Raw genomic sequence first — 23,089 nt, 5'->3', positions numbered from 1 at the left:
TGAGCAAGATAAAGCCTTTGATGCAACCTGATAACGATAAAAAATAATTTATAGTATTTTCTGAATGTGATCATTTATGATTAAAGCAAAAATCTTCTTATCGAATCTTGATAAGAAATTCCTTGATAGCAAAAAGTGATAGCAAATAATAGTATCGCTTTTTCACAACAGCAAAGCTTGCAATTATGTCGAAAGGTTTCAAAAGATTAGGTATATGTATTTTTTAACATTTATTTTCGATAGCAAAATTTAATTGTGGGAATTCTACCTAATTATTCCATTTGATACACATTCATTCAATTCATTATATAAAAAAAGATAATCCATACAAAAGAGTAAGTCATCCATGTCCAGTTATGTTCATGCAGTACAGTAAAGAATTGCTGAAGATGCACTTGTTAACATTTGAAGAGTTACATGTCCAATAACTGTTGATTAGCTTTTTAAGGACTGCTTATGAACACAGTAAGGCACATCAGGTTATCTGGCAAAAGACAATGTTGCCTATATCGAGGTTCTTCTGAAGAAAGTTAGCGTATTTGTTTTACGCACGGAGAAAGCCAAAAAAATACTTGCCGAAATTCGAACCTTACCTTAGTTCGAAATTTCGGCAAATATTTTCTCTGCTCAGCGGTCTTGACCCCTCTACCACTTCTGGGCGCAATTGCTGTCGATGACTCAACGGAGGTAGGAACGTCAATTTCTCGAAGTGCAATGCGAGGCCTCTGCTTGGAGAAGCTTCCTTGTAGATTAGGGCGGCTCCAGCACCAAATAACAACTAGGGCCTTGTTTGTCCTGTAGCCTTACTCTTATTAAAACTCAATAAATGCCGTCGGGATGATTTCATATCCGTTTGGTTTATTAGATCTTACATCAGGTGCCTCTCAATAAAAAGTACCGGCAGGAAGTTCAGAAAGTACAGTTACTGGGGAATTTTTTTTTTTTTTCATAGCAGTGTAACTGGAGAATGGATTAAAAAGTTAGCATTTATTAAAGTTTAATTCTGGAAATCTGGCATCTACATTTAGACTCACAGCAATAATTGTAGAAGTTTCTGCTAAACGTCTGGAAAAGTACGGGAATAAGAATAGTAACAGGGATCAAAACTCAGAGCTGATTCAAGAACCACATTTTTTACTGCTACCGCTTTCCGCTTTCTTTGAATAACTATTAAGTGTCTTTTCAGCTGCATCGCACAGGAAATTAGAAGCTAAATTCCAAAATTATTCACGCATTTGTCTGTTAATGAATTTATGCAGAATTTCATCAGGTAGGTTGGCTGATTTCTTTTATAAACGGATCGATATTCGATAGATTTTAGCTGTTGAAAATAGCTATACCTTTTTAATATCTACAAAATGGTTCGTTAATACATCTGATACGAGAAAAATTCTTATTAACCCAAAACGTTGAATCACTTTTCAGATTGTTGCCACCAAGTATTATCGCCCTGCAGTATATTTAAAGAAATTAAATAATGAAGAATCTGTAAGAATGTATGTATGTATGTATGTTTCTCACACTGTAAAAAAAACAACGGTGCTAACGCTATCAATGTCCTCCATTCGAATACGGGCCCATGGAATCCAGAATTTATTTTATTAAGAATGATCGATTTAAAAAATTTTATTATAACTTCAACCACTCGACGTTCATTGACGTCCGTTGTGTTAATTGTTACAATAAATACAGATAGAAGTTAGAGGGAAAACCCAGAATTTCACTACTGGTCGTGCAGATATTGTCCCGCCACACCGCTGTGCATCTCCGTCCAATTTTTTTTTTTGCGTTTGGAGGGTCTCCCATTTCTCTTTCTTTGCCACCAAACCGCTCAAGAGGACTTTCAGCTTGCCAGCATGTCTCATAGATACTATACACTTGCAAACATGCCTTTTTCCTGGATTCGACTGGGTCCTGTTGATACTGCAGTCAGTGTCATTATCACTATATTGATCAGTGCAGCCAACGGATGAAATATATTGCTTAAACGCTAATGTTCTTTAAGAGGTTATCACATCTGGAGACAGGCCCTGCTAGACGGGACTTTTCTGAGAAACGAGATTCTGGTAGAACTGTTTTAAACGGGAGGATTTCCTAGAAAAAAATCCGCGCTGGAAGCGAAGTCCCGCCTACCTACGGAAACGACGTAGCGGCTACGCGGAATTTTTTTCAAACCTCACCGAAAATGTCTCGGCTGGAGCTCTATCCCGGGTAGAAATCAACCAATCAGACGAAAGTTCTGCTTCTGAATGATCACGTGATCGCAATCTGATCAATAATCGATTATTGTCTGGCGTTCAAGTCTTTGTAGTAAGTGAAAATGGTAACCTAGCTAGTGGGTTTCTTGGAAATATGCGGGTTCTGAGAATTGACCGTTTCGACGTCAAGTCCCGCGTAGACGAAACATGATGTGATTGGAACCTTAGAGTTTCAAATGACTGTCGTGTTTCTGAAGGACATGTTGCCTCACTTTGAACCAGATACACAGGTTCAGATGTTTAGCACTATCCTCTTTCCCCAAAACTTCAACAGTAGTGGATAATGCTATCGGAAATTCGAGAAATTTCTTAGGTGCCATTACCTGTGGCGTTGCTTTGTTATCTGATGTCGATGGTTTAAAATAAAAATGAAATATTAATCAAAATTGTAGAATTCGTACAACAAAAAGCGATAAACTCATAGCTTGGCTGCCAACCACCAAATATGAAAATCCGGGAAGTTCTCCTACCAAAAACTGAGATGTCTTCGTACTACGCGGCGGCACCATTTCGAAAAGATGGGAAAATCCGCTCTATCAAGCATGATTCAGATTATTCATGTATTTATGACTTTTATATTCTAAATCTTACGCTTTTTCTCTAATTTTATTTTATAACGTTTTTATGCTTTTATATCGAGAAAATCCTGAGTAAGGAAGGAAAACCTTAATTTATCAAAGTACTTTTAAATGCGATGAAAATAAAATTAACAGCTAATGTACACACTATTGTGTAGATAAACTTGGTAATATTGATATAAAACAAATTTAACACAAATATTAATAGATTCAATATTGGTTGAATCCTTATATAAAGTTCAAGAAATATCTGCAGTGGATTAAGACATTTTCAGGCCAAGTAAAATTTAATAAGAAAAATGATGCTGAAAACCACTAGTAGTTGGTAGACAAAATTTTGAAAAACGTAAGTTTCATTCATTCAGTAAACTTCATATATTGCTTAAAAACACTTTCCCTCGTAAAACTAAACATTTAAAAATCTAGAAACTGGGAAATGTGACGAAAAGTCGGGAAAACCAGGAAGGTTAGCAGATATGTCATGAGAAGAAAAATATTTAATGACTCTTAAAAATATCAAAAGATAATCTAATGGGAGTAATCATCTGGAACTCGATGTCTTAACCCTGTCTTCGTTCTCTCGTTGCATATTCATAATTGCTGCATCTAATTCTTTACTTCATTGTATAACAGGAAGAATTTTATGTCTCGCCATCCGCATGATTTCACAAAATGTTGCAAAGATGCCAGATGTGTAACATGTATACGAGCTAGTTTCCCTTAGAGCTAGTTTCCCTTAGGGAAGGGATTCCTCCACAAAGGAATCCTTAGGCAGATAGCTGGTTGAGTGCTTTCCCATAACTAAATAAACCAAACCAAACTAAAAAGATGCAGGTACTTAATTTTATGCGAGTCCGCGACTGTTTGAAAAGATTACCCTTGCATGGGTGCCCTGATAACCTTGATGAGCACTGCTTTTTTCACGACACTGAGCTGCACAAGAATCCCGCTATACTTGTGACTTTATGCAATGGCAACTTAATTCTTAGCGAACGACGGACAACTTGGAAAATGTGGCAGCACTTTTACATAAGTTCCCGTACTGTTTACACCAACCTCATCCGCCTGTAAACTCCAGGCATTACACTGTATGAATTTTTCTTCTGGATATGTGTAAAAGAACATGTTTTTTCTCGCCCATTAACCATTAACTTCGATGATACCTAAAATATTTACCTTTACGTAAGTTAACGTACTGTTTACACCAAACTCGTTCGCCTGTAAACTTCAGGCATTACGCTGTATGAGTTTTTCTTCTGGATATGTGTAAAAGAACATGTTTTTTCCGCCCATTATCCATTAACTTGGATAATACCTAAAATAAAATCGCAACTGCATTGAGTATCGTCGGCCGCCCACGTGCAAATTAAAACTGACCACCTTTTTCTGCAGCAATATAATATTCTTGCATTTATTTCCTTTCACCAGTTGTTACGTTACGCACAGGGTTCGTGTGGATTTGGAGTGAATAACGAGAACAGCACTTGATAAAGTATCGAAACACACTTTATTGGCCGGTATTAATCAGAACAGCTCCAAAATCTCGTTTACAGTCGTCGAACTGTTATAAACACGCTGGCACGATCAGCGACACAGGTTATCAAGCTATCACGGTGGAGGCAGCTTCACTGCAAAGCACCAGAGTATAGCCCCCGATTCTGCTTGGTCGTTCTCCGAATTCCACGTACTCTCGAGACTCTCCACGCTAGAACTCGCGATGCATTCGACGACACACAGAGCACAGCTCCCGACTGTTCGGTTCAGTCGTTCCCGGAGCTCAACACGCTCTCTCGACGATGCGCTAACCGCGTGCACTAAGAGACTCTTTGATGCACTCGACGACCCACTCGGCACTCGCTGACGGACTGTCAATTAGATCGACTTCTCACGGACTGACTTGCTAGACAAGACACCAACTAACTTACTGCGGACCAGGAGGGTTTATATAGATTTTGGCTTGTGTTCGAGAACATTCTGGGCTAAACTGGTAAAAATTCGTTCCAGAAGGTTCTCAATCCGTCCATAGCATATCGCCAATTGTGTCGTCAAATGGGCGATTTCTCGCCAAATGTGGCAACTCTGCCTTCCCTTGCCATTTTATGGCAACCCTAAAACTACTTTGCGAGGAAGCCATCTTACTGCGCCTGTACATTTCGTAAGAATATGTTTAATAATAATTTCGCCGGCCTTAAATTTGGGCCGCTCACGTCCTGTGCACCATTTTGTCCCCCCCCCCCGCTTGGATCGGTTCTGTCTGCAGCAATGCATACGAAGGGAGACTCTGACGCGTTTGGAACAAATTCAACAAATAACTTAAAGCTGTCTATATAGCAGGTAAAGAACACATAGAATATTTATATTTACAATGAGTGAAACTTGAGAATTTACTTTATAGTTTATTATTAGTTTTATAGTCGCAACACAGTTTCATTTTAAAATATAATTTGTGGAAATCGAATCATTCATTTTTAAGCATTTTGTACACAAAATTGCTAACGTTTTAAATGTAAGCGGATTTGGCATGCACACAGGCAACAGCAACACCGCTTACCTGTCATTTGTTACACAACTTTGCATTATCATTTATCAAGAAGCCGATTTCGTAATCATTTTCGAGTTGTTCCGATATACCCTATCTGAATTGTTATGTTATATGTTTGTTATGTTGTTATGTTGTTTGTTTATTTGTTATGTTGTTTGTTTATTTGTTATGTTGTTACATATATTGTTATATGTTCACCGTTGTCCGGAGTCTAAATTCTGACACAGATTACGAATAAATCGAATAAAGTCATAGAATGTTGTAAGTTTTGTTTTCCTCTTCAAATAGCGCGTGCTCATAATTTGAATTTTATGCGGACTGGTCGAGTCATTCGAAATAATTTATTGTTTCCAGACAAATAAAAATCAAAATGTTGCATATTTTTCTAGCGTGACAATCAAAGAATAATTTAGTACATGTTGTTCGACGTCTGTTTTTCATGAAATTTATTTTCAAAAGTATTTTTAGAGAACGACTGCATTTAAATCAGCTTTATGACCTGACGTAGCAAAACTCCAAGCATATTTATTTGAAATTTTAGTTTTTCCGATTTCACCGATCATCATACACTATCCTAAACTTTACGCTCTTTCATATTTGTCAGAGTAATATTACTCTGCTAAAATTCAACTGCAAGCTTTTCTTAAATTTTTGCCCGTTGCATTAATTTTGAATTATATAACAAGCTACGGGAAAAATAACGAATATTTATAGTAATATAATAGTGTGTGAAGTGATGTGAAGTGAGTGAACTCATTTAAAGTGATGTGATTAAAGGAACGAGGCCCTGTGGCGCAGTGGCTGGCGCGTCGCGCAGCAGCACCGCAGGTCCGGGATTCGATCCCCGGGCTGAACAAGGTTGACTCAGCCCTTCATCCCTGGAGTGGGCCCATAAAATGAGCACCAAATTCGCTTGAGGACCAAACACCGGGGGTCCTGCGACAAGCTGACCAGTTGTCCAGGCTAAGATATACAAGCAGCTCGGAACCCACGGATTAGAAAGCAGATTTCAAAACGCTGCTGACCATGGCTCTATATGGACTGTGTGTGCCGCCGAGTTTAGTTTAGTTTAGTTAGATTAAAGGAATATTTTTCTTTCCATCGTACTTTATTTCAACAAAAGATTAAATGGTATGAAACATCCTGTGTTCCATCACTAGAAAAAGAGCCTGTATTTTGTTTCCCAGAAATGTTTTTATTCTTTGAAAATAAATCAATACTTTTTTCTTCCAGCGGCATTTAAATATTAATTTTTTTTAATTACCGAAACATGTACACAGTTCTATTTCAGCGAAAACAAAACGGTGGATGGATTTTATTTACGCAGACCATCAAGCTAAATATGTAATCATGTTTTTATTTTGTAATACTGAAAATAAAGAGCAGAACACTCTATTACACATTTCTATTCTTATAGGTCATAAATGTTAATCGAAAAGAAATTTCGATTAACATTTATGACCTATAAGGTGGCGAATGCCTTAAAACATCTTTGATATGCATCCGAAATAATTCAATAGTTTCTCAGAAAGAATGTAGCGCATTGTATTTTGTGAAGCGCATTTAAAAAAATAAATAAATAAATAAAATGCAGTCGAAAACAGGAAAATAAGAAGTTTATGTTGCAATAAAAGAATGGCCGACTCGAATCAACACACCTTCTGTAAGGAAGTACCTACTATATATTCTTACTATGCGGGTGTATTACTTAAGCTAACTTCTTCGAGAGGAGCCAGCGGACTCCTCTTACAGAAGACAGAGACTTATAGCTCACGTTCGGACAACTGTCTTAAAAACATAAGGGACATATGTCTTAAAAACATATGTGCTGTAAAGACATTAGGTTATTTCGAAGCAGGAGACATGAAAAATGAACAATGCCCTTGCCGGGACTCGAACCACGGACCTCTCGAATACGTGTCGAGCTGACCACTACACTACGAAGGCATACTAAGAAGGCGGGAGACATACCTTATATACTCCCCCTTTAAAAAAAAAGGGCGGCTGAAGATTAAGGGACCCAATCGCCAAATCCTGGTGGTGGAGAATCATCATCCACCACCTTTTTTAGTTCGTCGCCACTGTAGAGACATTATGTTATTTCGAAGCAGGAGACATGAAAATAAACAATGGCCTCGCCAGGACTTGAGCAATGGATCTTTCGAATACGCGTTGAGTGGGCTGACTACACTATACGAAGGCATACGAAGAAGGCGGGAGAAATACCTTATAGCGTAAGCACGGCTTTTCAACCACACAGGCACACAACCTGTGTGTTGAAAAGCACGTCTTTTCTAAACAGTGGATGGATTTTCACGGTTCCTGGATGGTGGATGGATTTCCTGTGTGTTGAAAAGCACGGCTTTTCAACACACAGGTTGGATGTGTATCATAGGAGGTTGTGATTGCAAAACCACTCATATGTTATTAACTGCACCGTGGATTATTTTTCATTTGAATGTGGTCTAAACGAGATAATTTCCGACACGTTTTGCAAAAGAGATATCCCCAGCGAAAACCGATCGGTTCAAAAATGGATCTTACAGACAGACGCGTTTCGCGTGCTTTGCTTCCGTTTGATTATATTACTTCTCCATTACACTGAGTTTGAATACTTGCAATCACTATCTGTTTTATTGAATGTGAAAACACAAACGTTACTGGAATTTTTTTAAAAATTTTGTTACATAAAATAATGATTTTATAGAATTTTTCGTTTTATGATAAAATTATGGCCTTCAGATGAGAAAGCTCGGTCAAATGTAAAGAACTAAGTTGATTAGCATTACATTATTGCCAACAATAATAAACCGGAACCTCTAAAATGTTAAAGCAAGTGTCTCGAATGAATGTTTTGGTATTTAAACAGTCAAAAATAGAGAACTGAGTATTTTTCTTTACCTGTCTGCGGGTTCTTCTACTGTAACAGGCCCTCCAGAAGTTGACTGATAGTTTACTACTTCTTTTGAAGCGAGAGCGTCTGCCATCTCGCTTGTTTTCTCCTCAGTTTCCGAATCCGATTTCATTTGTTGTCTGGATCAAGCTTCCTGTAATAGAAGTGTCTCTTATTACGTCTGGCATTTAGTAATCTCATAATCATCTTAATGCTATGAAGTAATCCATAATTTCTAATACATATTTTCATGGTTAGTAGCCCGGAGGAAAATACTCCTGTTGATAAGCAAAATAAGATATAGTCGCTAAATATTCCTGGCCTAAATAAGAGACCTGAAATACTATATCATGTAGAAAGGAAATGAAACAATCCCACATCAATATCATACTCGTATCGTATTTCAGTATTAAAAAAAAAAAGAGAGAGAGAGAGCGCGCAGAAGAAACGTCTTACTTTATTAACTTGCAGAGCCATTAGGTTATATCGATGCTGGAATGTGAAAAATGTGCATTGCTCTCCGCGCGATTCGAACGCTACACCTCCCAAATTATCATCGAGGGTCTTTCCAGTTACACCACGAATGCGCACAGAAAGGTGAGAGAAAATACCTTATATACCCTCTCTCTTAAAGAGCTACTGGGGATTAGAGGACCTGGTCATCAAATCATGATGGTGACCAATTGTCGTGCCCCACCTTCTTTTACACTATGTCCATAAATTAAGGATAATACAAAATCAGGCAAAGGAAGAGTTAGAAGCAAAACAAATTTGATTTATTTATAAAGCTTATTTATTAAACAAAAGTAAAGAGTAAAAAAAAATGCTATATGTTTGATATTATTAAAAAAAATTTCGATTTTTTCTTCCTGGAGCAAATTACAAAAAAAACCTATTTACAAAAAACCAATATTACGTGATTGGTATGATTGTTAATACATTGTATGTCTCCCACACGATGCGATACAGTCCGTACAACGCCTAGGCATGCTGAGTAATAAATTATCGATCTGATCTTGGGAAATATTACACCACTCGAAAAGCAATGCTCTCCGAAGTTCCGGTAGACATGTAGGAGGGGGTTGACGGGCTGAAACTCGTCGTCCAAGCATGTCCCACACCTGCTCTACTGGATTTAAGTCTCGTGAGAATGCTGGCCAGTCCATACGGGTGATATCCTCCGATTGAAGGCATTCGCTTACGATGTTTGCACGGTGAGGACGGGCGTTGTCATCCATAAACACAAATTGTGCGCCCATGGCGCTTCGAAACAAACGTACATGTTGTTCCAGAATGACGTCCCGATAGATTTGGCCTGTCATGGTTCCAATTTGAACATGCAGGTCAGTTCTGGAACCCAGATTAATTCCACCCCAAACGAGCACTCCTGCACCACCGTAACGGTGTCTTTCAATGATGTTTTCTTGGTGGTAACGGGTACCTGGAGATCTCCATATGAAAGTCCGGCGAGAATCAGACTGCAAGCTAAACCTGGATTCGTCGGAAAACACAAGCCCACTGTGGCGGTGTCCACAATGCATGCTCTCTACTCCAGGCTAACCGCAGGCGACAGTGAGTTGCAGTAAGTGAAACGCATCTGACAGGTCTGCGAGTATATAGACCAATCTTCCCTAAGCGTCTGTACACGGTCTGCCTTGAAATTGTCGTACCAGTGGCTGAAGAGAGCTGACGAGACAGGTCTGAGGCTGTGCTCCGCCTGTTTCTTTTGGCAGTAACTGTCAAATGCCGGTCCTCATTCGGCGTTGTAACTCTGGGGCGACCTGTGCTGTAACGTCTACTCACATTACCATCCTCTTGGATTCGTTGCCAAAGCCTGGAGATGACACTCTGGGCAATTCCAAGTTCGTCTGATACTTCCAGTTGGGTCCACATTCCAGACGCCCGATAATTCTACCACGTAAAAAGTCATCCAAATGCGTCCTTTGGGTCATAACTATTCGGTTATTGCACTGAAATGCTTATAAAGCGCCTGCGAACAATTTTACTTCTTTGCCTGTATTCCTTATATATCACTCTCTTACACTCTCGTCATTGTGACGTACCATCGGTGTCATCTGGTTACTTCCTGAAATTTGCATATAATTTTTGAAGATGTGTGTAGTGATTTTACAGGTGATGTATTTATTTTAGAGTTCGATTTCCGCGTGACTCCGAATTATCCTTAATTTTTGGACATGAGTGTAGTTTGAGCGCACTTGTACAGTCTTTTAGAGACAGGAAACTGACGAAATGCACCATACCCTCGCCGGGATTCGAAATTGCACAAAATAAGCCGCACCTGTTCGAATGATTACTCTTTGGTGTCTTATATAAGTAAGATAAAATTTTTAATTAAAAATGTTCAATGATGCTTAATTTTTTTAATTTGATGATTTTTTTGGGGGGTCCTAAAAATGTTGGCAAATTTATGATTTATATTTCTCATATACTTCATTTAATAATGCCAGTTGTCCTTTATATCAAGAAGAAAAGGCGAGATTTGCCTGTCTTATCTAATTCTGCTGTTATCTCTAATCTAGTAGCATGCATACTATAGCTTTAATGAGCAACATAAAGTATCAATAGAATACAATCTGTGTAGAAAAATATAGCAAATCTTCATTTCATATTCCTAGGCCTTTGAATTTAAATTTATTTAAATGCCATAAACATACCCTTTATTGAAAAAATTAACTTGGAATCTTTCCATTCAGCTTTTGCTATTGCACTGAATCGCTCTAAACCCAGATTTCGCAGGATAAATATGTAACTTTAAAAGCCATATATTTTTAAGTAATAGGTGCACATTTCTCGTTGTAATTGAAGTGTATTTGCTTGCTAGCTCTGCATAACATAGAGATAGAACGAGCTATGAAGTCTGAAGCACGGATTTACATCTTTGTATCATACTTCATTGTGTGCACCACGGTGAATATGCTAAACGGGGATTTAGGACTGAATTGCATATAAGTTTCGTGCGTATCTCAAAAGTAATTTTTCAAAATTCGATTCATATTGCTTTTATTTAAAGAAGTGATTCTAACATATTTTTCGTACGTATTTTCTCTTAACTATTTAAAGAATCATCGCAGAATTGCAATCATTACACCGTTGGACTTTGATCATTTCGGTAATCATATTCAATTTCCATTCTCCTGTCTTCCATCTTCTTATGATTTAATATCGAAGGATCTCCGGCTGTGGTTTATGTTAAATCCCAATAGTTACTGTTTTATAAGTACATGAAATACTATTCCAATTTAATGCATTATGGCCACTATTGTCTTTGCTGTTATCAGTCAGCAATCCATTTATACCTATGGTAATAAAGTCTCTTCTGAACTATGGACGGATTGCCTGCACATTTATTTATGCAACTCTTATATTTTCCTGATATACCTCATTTCAGCTTCAATACCTAATTCAATAATAGAGCAGGCTAATCCATTTTGCAAATCGATTTAGTCTTATTAATAGTGCCTTCTCTAGCTATGATATCTACCATTCTATCTATTCTCCATACCATGGCAGATATATCTAGCATGGTCTTAGAGAACGATAACGTTATCACTTATATCGTAATACATTTTAATTCGCTAATAGGCGATATTTCATTGGCTGTGTTACATATTTGAAATAACAGAGAAGTGGAGAAAATTATTTAGCCGAGTAATTAAAATTTTTTAGGTCAATGTAGTGCATATTATTTCATTTTTTTTTTTTTTTTTTTTTTTTTTTTTTTACAGTATGGATCTAAAATTCATGTTCCGTCTAATTTCTCGTGCTAGTAGAGCTCACGCAAACTGCACTGCATTTACAACTGCTAAATGAATCTCAGCTAAATTCCTCTTATATATTTTACATATGTCTCTTTGCTGATGTATTTAATAATAACGCTTATCTTATTACCGCCCATCAGTGGGATGGCCAACAAAATCTGAAAGGTTTCAGATTTAAACGATTGCCCAAAAGGGTTTGTTAAGGTTCTTTACGCTGTCCATGAGCTCGCAGTCTACCAGTTTGCTCTTACTCTCACTCCTACTAACCCATTTTTTTCTATTTACCTTTATTAATAAATATCATTTTCTTCACACTTACGCCACATACAATTCAACAGCAAAATTGCAGAAATTTTAAAAGCAGTATGCGTTTAGAATTCACGATGCAGCATTAAATTTTGGCATACACTTTTTTTTTTCTACAAAACTTTCTTTGTCTATTTATTATTAACGTTTTGTGTATTTACCTTGTTTATTAAATATCATGTTCTTGGCGCTTTCTGATTTAACAGCAAAATCACAAAATATTTGAAAACAGCAAAAGAATGCCCGATAGAGAGTCTCGCGCTCTGGAGATAAAAAAAAAAAAAATGTTTTATTCCGTACAGTGATGCCACTGCTCGCCTTGAAGTCGTTGAGATTTTTAATAAAAAATTCATTAAAGTTTTACGAAATATGAAACAGATAATAAAAAAATTCAAAATTCGGGCTTAAAGTGCCCGTATTCCGGTGGAGGAGTACATTATTCAAAATTTGATGGCTGTACGTACCGTTGTTTCTCACAATGTGAGAAATTGCATACATTCATGCAGATTCTTTATTATTTAATTTCTTTAAAGATAATACAGGGCGATAATACCTGGTGGCAACAATTTGAAAAGTGATTCGATGCTTGTAGGGATTCATCACAAATTGCTGTTTCAAGACTAATATCCCATTCAGGACTAATATTCGTTTTGCATTTGGTTTATGAAATAAAAGAAGCATTTATGACCTCACGGTAATCAAAAGTTACGAAACAAAGCTCTATTTAATTGAGGGTATACAACTAAGGGTAACTAAGGCTGAGGTAGATTGCATTTTTATGGGGTTGCACAGCCATAAACTACTGCTCTATTTCATCGCAGCACCACTGGAAATCTCTCCTCAAAATCCCGTTCTAACTTGAATTGTTAGTAAAAAGGGCGATGACATTTCTACGCAACATTCATTTTGCGCTTTTTCTTAAAAGACTGATTACATGTAGTCCTCATTATGGAGAACTGAGCAGTTTGCTGGGGGAAAAAAGAGTACGGTTAAATATCAAAAAACATAAACACAGTATATCATTCGTCGATATTGGTATCTTTCATTATTCGATAGTGGAATAACACTAGTGGCGTTTAGACATGTTATTACGTCGATGACAAGAGAGAAAAAATGTAAACAATTTTCGTTAATTAAGTGTTGATTTACTTGCATCGATTTTCTCGATAGGCATTTTAACGCAGGCAGTTTTTTCTAAATATATGAGTTGATAGCAGAAAAATTTTCCACGGTTTTTCTTTCTCGTATAACAAATGTGCTATGTAAGTAATCTTTATTGTCCTTATGGTGGTGTGCAGTTTTTAATTGAGAAATTCCAAACTAGCTGTAGTCACCACTCAAGAAGAAATTATGACCTTTAACTAGTACTAATTTTTATTTGGAAATATCTTTTAATGCTTCAATGATCCTTTTATATAAATATTTACAAGGTCGATTATTATTGTGTACAGGGTAAATAAATAACCGAATATAATGGTTATTAGAAGGACACTAATATAACCACGGCGTGGGTTTTAGCAAAAAATATCACTAATTTTTGAAGTCTTCCCATCCATCATTACGTCAAATGGTTAGTGTTCTCATTACTATTCTTAAATCTTAAACATTCAATAAAGTAGTTGTTTTTTAAAATGATATTTCACCTTGGCCATCCTTATTTTTATCACTGCGTTTATTTACAATCAAAAATCTTAGTTAGATGACATTATAGCGTTCAGAAGGCGCCGAAGGGGTCGGCAACGATAATTTGCGGCTGGTTATCTCTCTCAGAGGTTCGAGTATTAAGAGTCATTAGCAGATCAATAGGAAATAAACTTTTACGCGATCATTTAAAAATTTTTTAAAATATTCAACAGAAAGTAACGGAATCTAAAATTTTGACAATTAAAATATATTTCTCTGTTTTCTTTTAATGATTTTTAGTCCAAAGGGCCTTTGTCCCTGAATGAGTATTGTTTTCGTTCTGCGATTTTGCGTCGGAACCCTATAAATGGCGTATCACTTTTTACATCGTTGCCACCAAATACTATCGTCCTGTATTATATTTGAAGAAAATTAAATAATGAAGAATCTGTATAAATGTATATATGTTTCTTGCATTGTGATAAAACAACGGTACCTAGAGCCGTCCAATTTTGAATGACGTAATCCTACTGCGATGAAATCTGGAATTTGTTTTATTATCGATTTCATATTTTGTAAAACTTTAAAGAAAATTTTGATTAACAAACTCAACGATTTAAAAGCGAGCAATGGCAACACTCTACGGGTGAGGGGGGGGGGATCTTTTTATCTCCAGCGCGCTGAACTGTGTATCTGAATTCTAAAGATATGCTCATTTTAAAATTATTTTGCAACATTGCTGTTGAACTGAATTTTATGGTTTAAGTGCAAAGAACATGATACTTAATAAATAAAGCTAATACACAATACGTTAAAAAAATGCACCTTTGGACGTAATTTAAAATCTGAAACATTTCAGATTTTTTCTTTTTTTTGCGTGTGTGTATGTGTGTATGTGCCAATATTATCTGCATTCTATGATCTTTTTTGATTTGTGACTTTCGTTTGGGTTTAGATGTAAAGGTTAATAAATCTGAATTTAAATTAAAAACTGGAATCTTGTTTTAAGTAAAAGACTGGAATCTTGTTTTAGAGTTTGAAATGTACCTTAATTTCGGATGTGAAAATATTTGTAATTAGAGTCTAATAATTGCTTTTTCTGGAAAATGCAAACTTCACTTCAACCTACAAAGGCTTTTGGCATGGCTTGCACAATATCAACAGAAAAACATTTTCTCCGATCCAGCACGTGATAGTCATTTTACGTCGGATGTACTCATTCGTGTGCTTTTGATAACAGCAGTTTTATTGCCTTATGTAGTTTCCTATTAGTAAGGTTACACTATTTGCAGTTTATTTTTCTCTCTTCAACCTGGGGGTTCACATATTTGTTTCGTTTTATTAGCAGATAATATAAGTACGGGAAATAAAAGAATGTCTTCAATATCGGCGCTTTTCCTTGGGCAATAAAATAATAACCGAATTCACTTCCTTCTCTTTGTCGGCTTTTTGTCATTATTTTAAATTTATTTCCTGATTTACATTTTTAGTAATGATCGAAAAAAATAATATCGCATATCTGAAACAATTTTAAGCTAAATAGTGACGAGGCTTTAAATTTAAAATTTAATCCGTGGGATATTCATGAAATAGAATATAAATTTATGCATTTAATATGCTGTTCAAAATACATTTAAGGCAAAAATTTTTTTATAATACTGCTCCATAAAAAAGGGGGCCATTTCACAAAAACATTTTAAAATAAATTTTTAAAAAAAATTTGAAAGTTTTCAGATTTTATATTACGTTTAAAGGGGCTTTTTTTAAACGTTTTGAGTGTTACTGTTATTTATTAAATATCATGTTTTTCGCACTTAAACCATAAAATTCAATTCAACAGCAATATCACAAAAATTATTTAAAAGAAGCATATCTTTAGAATTTTCAATACACACTCTTGCGCGCTGGCGATAAAAATGTTTTTTACAACACCTTACAGTGTTGCCATTGCTCGCTTTGAAATCGTTGAGTTTCTTATTCCAAATTTGGGCTTCCAGATGCCCAAATCTGGAACGCTCTTAAGGTGCGTAAACAATAAAATGACTACCACTTCTGACCTTAAGAGTGGCCATTGTCGAATAGACAAGTGCCCACCATTAGAAAAAGAAAAAAGAATCTTTTACTCGCCCTATAAACAAGGAATCGATTACATCTGAAGAACGGTGCAGCCGCAAATTTCAATCTTCCGGCAAAATCTATCGATCTTGGTAAATTTCCCTTTTAAATAATTACGTACAAGCTTACCTCAATGAGAAAGTCCCTTATTTTTCTGTAAAAGGTATTTGAATGTAAATAAGAGCCCTACAGAAATTTTAATTGTATTCAGTAAATTTCGTTTGAGGCAGAAGTTTTTGGCTAAAAAAGAAAGATCTAATAATTAAACAAAAACTTTGAATTATTTTAACATATAAGGTATTTTATCCTTCCTTTTCGCATGCCTTCGGGCTGTAATTGGAAGCATAATCGACGCGTATTCGAAAGGTTCAGCGTTCGAAATCCGGCCGCGCCACTGCACATGTTTCACGTCTGCTGCTTAAAAAGACTTTACAATCAAATCTCTGAAACATCGAATTCCTGTATTTTATGTTTTTGTCACATTTAAACACAAAAAATAAAACTGTAAGATATTTTAATAATAGCAGAAACATGAATTTAGAAACAGATGCTGAATAAATGGTAGGAGGAGAATGATCTGATAAATAAATTTAAATAAAGTAAAGAGTAAGACAAAAACTTCAGATACTATATTGATAATGCATTCCCCTCCCCCTCAGTATTACATGTTCATTTTGATAAAGCTGGCCCGCTTATCGACAAAGCTCTATTTCTACCGAGATAACGCATTCCTGTTCTGAAACTGATTCATGTAGACTCATGTGGCTCATATCATTGATGGTTACAGGCAATATTAAGATGTCTTTGGCACGAACAGTAATTGCAAGCGTTGGAAAGAATAGTAAGTCATTGTTAGTTTCAATTATATGCACAATATTACTGTTACTTAATGGATTGAATGCAAGCAGAACAGATGCTTTATTAAACATTATTATTATTATTTATTATATAAACAAGTTATATAGATATTATTTAACTACACTCCTCTGAATTCTCATGTACTTATATATAATTACTACATAATAAATATTTATGCTGTAAGTTTCATAACAACAGATAAGAGAAGAATATCCTAGCTACTTTTTTATTGACCTAGTACAGCGGTTCTCAACCTCTTGACTAACGCATACCATGTAAACAAAAATTGAAAACCTTTGGTACTACCACCACCACTCTTGAACAAAGCTCAGATCGAATAAATTTACGAGCGTTAGGGAAAGAACTCAATCAGGATGTTGGGGTTTTAATTTTTGAATTTAATAGTTAAAAATACTTTGCTTCTTTGAGTACCCCCTATTTTTCTCTTGCGTACCACGGGTTGAGAATCCCTGACCTAGTACGTCTAAAGCCAATAAAACAATTTATCATTACAAAAGCAAAATTTAAATCGCGGTTGAGGAAAAAAGTATCTCTACTGAAAGAGTTCGGTCGTATGTTCATGTTATTTTGCTAATGCAAAGGATTGTTCGCAGGCTTGGAAGCATTGAAAGCGTATAAATAGCTATACTTATGGAGGGATTAAAAATTTTAATAAGTTTCTTTGTAAGAAATCACTCACTTGCGAATCAAACTTTGGTTTCTTGGGAGAATGTGAAGTGATTTACCGCCTCGTCTTAATAAAGCAACTGTACACAGTACAGTACACTAGGGAGAAGGGACTCCTAGATTTAGGCTTAGAGAAGTATAAACCTAAATCTTATACTTCCTTATACAGTTATGATCCCCCAACCCAAGGATTCATAACTCCGAATCAACCCTGGGGGACAAAATTGCATACCGTCAAGGATCATGAAACGCAAGTCAAGGCAGCCAGAAAGCAGTCGAACGAAGAAACGAAGATCAACGTCAAAGACTCTCTCTCATCGTTGACCAAGGAAAGCCAAACCTCCCAAAGACAACCTTCGATACCCACAACCATGTCCCCCCCGGGGGGTCGAAGTAGAGAATTCTGCGAAGCTACTGGCTAGGATCTGTATCTAGACAGTCTCGGCCACGGGGGTATAAAATTTATGAACTTGGTGGTTCTGAAGGCTCCGGGAAAGGTCACTTATTGGCCGGCCTCGAGGTCTGGCACTTCCTAGCGCGGCGTGAGGCTACTAGTTTTCCCGGGTAATGACCCGCTGCGACGGGCAGCCCGAGCGACTGGTAGGTAGCAAATAACGACTAGTGCCGTCTCGGGTGACTACCTGGGCGGTGCGCCTCCCTCTCTGAGGGGCCAGAGCGAAGGTTGAACCTCCGAGCCTGGTTCTAAGGAGTGGAGGGACCTGTAGTGTGATAAATGGTTCACGGAACAGGGAATGCCAATATGTTGTTGTTACCCACAACCATGTAACGTCCCAACAGCCAAAAGCCAGACAAAGCAGTACCAGTATGGTCCCTGCCGAGCCTGAAACTACGACCGAGTAAAACGATGGTTTCAGCCAATGAATTCTCGTGTTTACACTTAGGAATAAATCAAAAGAATGTATTTTAAGCAAACCAGGGAATTACTTTTTATAATTTCTGTTGAACTAAATGGAAGAAGTGTTAAATGAAATATGTTATAAAAACATAATACATCTTCACAGTTCTACAATTTCCTGTCAGAGAATGGTATTTAAACAACAAGCTTTACTAGAATAGCCGCTTATTCGCCCCTCTAGCCCTACACTTATTTAACTACACTTCCCCAACTTAACTTAAGTTTCCCAACTTAAACTTATTAGGCTTTAGTGACTTAACTACCAAGCCGTCAATATATGATCGAAATTGTAACTTTCATTGCTATGGTCTCTTTAAGCGGTAAAGCTATGCTAACATAGATAATGTCATCATACAATTGTACATTCCGTCTCTTTTACAAACCTCTACATCCAGATTTCGTCGGTTAGTATTTAGCTTAATTCTGTTAAAATATTTCAAGGTGTTAGAATTCAATCTATCAAGCTTTCTTAAAGAATAAACAATAATCATTAGATGATTTCAGTCGGTTAATACAGTTCGTAAATAATATCAAAATTCAATTATAAATCTTTGTAAGAAAGGGATAACTAACGAAGAAAAAATATATTGATGAATCACAAAATGTATTATAACATTCTTTCCGAAATCGAATGGTTATTGTAGAGTCCATGGTATAAAACAGTGGCTGCCAACTTTTGTATCCTCACAGCCTAAACTGTCTTGCGGGGGACATTTAGAGTGCGTTTTGGAATAATAAACATCGGTTGCTTTAAGTTTGCTGTCCATTTATTTCAAAAAAAAAAAAAAAAGATGGTTTGAAACTTGAATTCTTAAATTTTATCAATAGTAAAAAATTTATTAACTTAGCCTGTACACTGAAAATAAATAAATAATAAAAAAGTTTTATATACCGCATGTGGTCGATGCCCGCTATTACAAGTACATAAAATTTTATAACCTCGTTTGAAGAACTGTTCGGTCTTGAAATCTGGCATATTTTAAGAAAAGTTTTGATACATTTTTATCTGTTTCTGACATAATTATAAACTCAGCAACTAATACCTTGAGAAGAAATATTCAGTACTTCATATTTATAAGAAAACAGACATTAATAAATAAATAAATAGTAAACATGTAAGCTACTGAGAAAAGAAATCAATATTCTGTATTGTTTCAAAGTAGTAAATTAACTGTCTCCCCTCCCCGTATAGTAAAAAGGAATATTTTGTTTGCCAACAAGAAGAAAAGTAATTAAGTAATGAAAAAGAGGTTTATGATTTCTAGATATGATTTAGATAATAATGTAAAATAATATTTTGATGAATAATTTTTCATCTTACTTCTACAGCTGGGTCTGTCAACTGTTTCAACTATGAGGTGGAAGCCTCTTTTAATCAGAAGCTTTCTAACAAATCGGAAAGCTCATACTTAATTTATTAAAAACTGAAAAAAAAAAAAAAAAAAAAAAAAAAAAAAAAAAAAAATGCGAAGATATGTTAGAGGCTTAATAAGAAATAATGAAATACATTTTCAAAATAAAATTCTATATGAGTAACAAAAAAATCAATTAAACAAATATACATTCAATAACCTTTTTAAATATTTTCTATATATAAGTGCACAGTATAAATACTCTACGTAATTATTCATACAAAAATTTGAAGTGCATCTTCAATAATTTTTACGGGATCTTATAGTTAAGTCTCAGATTGCTGACCTACAGAGCAAAATTTCATCCGTAAAACTTTCAAAATTTAAAAAAAAAAAATTGCATCTCTAAATTAAAAAAACGAGTAATTTAAATTAAGTTGAATTTAAAGAACAGAATTAGATGCAAATTTCTCCCATGAAACTTTCAAAATTTCGAAAAAGAAAAATTTGCATAAAAAAAAGAAAACAAAAAATAATTTCAAAAAAATAATTTTAAATTAATAAAAAGGAATTTAAAAAAGAATAATTTTAATTAATTTACATTTAAAAAATACAATTAAGTACAAATTTTTCAGTGAAACTTTCAAATTTTCCAAAAAGGAAAAATTTCCATACATCATATAAAAAAAAGGAATAATTTCAATTAACTTAGATTTAAAAAATAGAATTAAGTACTAATTTCTTCCATGAAACTTTCAAAATTTCCGAAAAAAAATTGCGTTTGTGAATTAAAAAACGAACAATTGAAATTAACTTTAATTTTATGAATAGAATTAGATATTATAATTTCTCCCACGAAACTTTCAAATGTACCCAAAAAGAAAAATTTCCTTATATGAATTTAAAAAAAAAAAAAAGAGAATGACTTAAATTAACTTGCATTTAAAAAATAGAATTAAGTACTAATTTCCCAAACAAGAAATATTTGTATCTATAAATTAAAAAAAAAGAACGAGTAATTTAAATTAACTTGCATTTAAGGAATAGAATTAGGTACTAATTTCTTCCATGAAATTTTCAAATTTTCAAAAAAGAGAGAAAAAAATTGCATTTAAGAAATAAAAAATGGTTAATTTACATTAACTTGCATTTAAAGAATAGAATTAGGTACTAATTTCTTCCATGAAATTTTCAAAATTTCCAAAAAAGAGAAAAAAATTGGATTTAAGAAAGAAAAAACGACAAATTTAAATTTACTAGCATTTAAAGAATAGAATCAGGTACTAATTTCTTCCATGAAACTTTCAAATTTTCCAAAAAAGAAAAATTTGCATATATGAATTAAAAAAACGAATGATTTAAATTAACTTGCATTTAAAGAACAGAATTAAGTACTAATTTCTTCCATGAAATTTTCAAATTTCCAAAGAAGAGAAAAAAAAATTGCATTTAAAAAATAAAAAAACGAACAATTTAAATTAACTAGCATTTAAAGAAGAGAATTAGGTACTAATTTCTTCCATGAAATTTTAATATTTTCAAAAAAGAGAAAAAAATTGCATTTAAGAAATAAAAAACGAATAATTTATATTAACTTGCATTTAAAGACTAGAATTAGGTACTTACTTTCCCCAATATGAAAATTCAGTTTAAAGATTTCAAAAATTTAACTAAATCATTTTGTATAACAATTCGTAAATTTCCTAAGCATACGAACAAAAATATAGGTTATGTATCTAAGGCCACTTGACACTTTTTCGATTGCTGTCATATACCGCTCTTTTCCTGTGTCACAGAGAGCAAGATGAACTCAAGAGCTATCCAGCTGACGATGCTGGCAGTTTTCATTGGCAGGATAACGTGACGTCATTATATGCATCCTCTCTACTCACCTTTTTTTTTTAACTGTTATTTGATGATTTGTTTATTATCGCGGTTACAATTCACTTCATATCACAGTTTTTATCACAAGAACATTGTGACGAAACAGTTCGATTTTTGTTCCCGGTAACTAATGCTTTTTTTATTTTTTAATTCCTGAAAATACTCAATAAATCACTCAAGACTTCTTATTTCAGTAGGTTAAAAATACACACGTAAGATTAAAAAAGATCTTTGCGGATTTGAACACAATACTAAATTATATGTATTAATTTCTTGAATTTTTTCAAAATACTTCATTTTAATTTATGAATTCCGCTATAAATCTAATAAAAATTCGACTTGTATTAATGAAATTATTTTAAAAATTTTAAAATTTGAATTCTGTTTGATTATATAAAACATTATGATCCTCAGATCCAATCAGAGTATTCCATAGTTCTTCAGAAGCTTAGTACTTTTTAGAATTCATGAGCTTGTTGTGTGGGTACGGGTACTAATAGGTTGAATGCCCACAGCTCCGATGATAGCTTTATAAAATGTATTTATCAAAAGAAACACTTCAGAAATCTGGAACTTTTCCCAAAAATAGTCGTAAACTCGTCACAATATCACAGAGTACAATTAGTAGTTACACTTCAAATTACTATGAACGTTAAACACAAAGCAATGCAAAGCGCTTCTATACGGCGAAACTAAGCCTGAGATAGTACTCAGAACATACGCTGAGCTAACAGCTAACAACAACAACTGACAGCAGATGCTCTGATTGGTCATATACAATTTTCATGTGGCCGCCGACATATTTCTAGTACTTTCTGCTTCTCGAAATTACTAGAAGTCAACATGAGGGTCGAATTACGGTTACAGCCAATATGGTGATCAATTACATTTATTCAATTTACAATATCTATTGCGATAATACAAGGACCGGAACGAAATGTTGCCAAATTGTCGCCAAGTTTGGGGACTTTTCTCCAAATTTGGTCACCAAAATTATTGCCAATTTGGAGATTTAATTACCTAGATACTCATTTATTCAATATTAAATAGACTTCTCTCTATATTCTTAGTTTGCCGACATAGCTTGTCTCTCTCAATTTTCCATGTTACATTACACGGAAAAACACAACAGTGTCGCATATAATTGCACTAAAATCATCTATCTATGTACAAAATTCGTAAGAAACAAACTTGATATGCTGACCTCGTACGGCACTTAAAGAAAATATCGCCATCCCTACCTGATAGAAATGTTTCGCTTAAAGTATCTCAGATATGTGCAAGAATTTTTTCATCAT

The 23,089-nt window shown here is 34.8% G+C and overlaps 1 protein-coding gene across 2 annotated transcripts in view; it reads right to left on the bottom strand.

Annotated features, from left to right (window-relative positions):
• Positions 1 to 21,732, bottom strand: part of LOC118194480 (equilibrative nucleoside transporter 1-like) — a 72,338-nt gene extending 50,606 nt beyond the window's left edge. The window contains exons 1-3 of one of the 2 annotated variants that reach the window (XM_035365634.2): positions 21,534 to 21,732; positions 19,877 to 19,979; positions 8,280 to 8,425 (exon numbers count right to left, since the gene is read on the bottom strand). In XM_035365634.2, coding sequence (XP_035221525.1) covers positions 8,280 to 8,404 — 125 coding nt within the window. In that variant the 5' untranslated portion in view covers positions 8,405 to 8,425; positions 19,877 to 19,979; positions 21,534 to 21,732. The remainder of the gene's footprint in view (positions 1 to 8,279; positions 8,426 to 19,876; positions 19,980 to 21,533) is intronic. The other variant, XM_035365628.2, reaches the window with a different exon arrangement.
• Between the last annotated feature and the right edge of the window lie 1,357 nt (positions 21,733 to 23,089).

The sequence above is a fragment of the Stegodyphus dumicola genome, chromosome 11, assembly GCF_044657685.1.
Source record: "Stegodyphus dumicola isolate Sdum_Otavi_A_Nest chromosome 11, ASM4465768v1".
Taxonomy (NCBI): domain Eukaryota; kingdom Metazoa; phylum Arthropoda; class Arachnida; order Araneae; family Eresidae; genus Stegodyphus; species Stegodyphus dumicola.
This window is presented reverse-complemented; position numbering and strand designations above follow the sequence as displayed.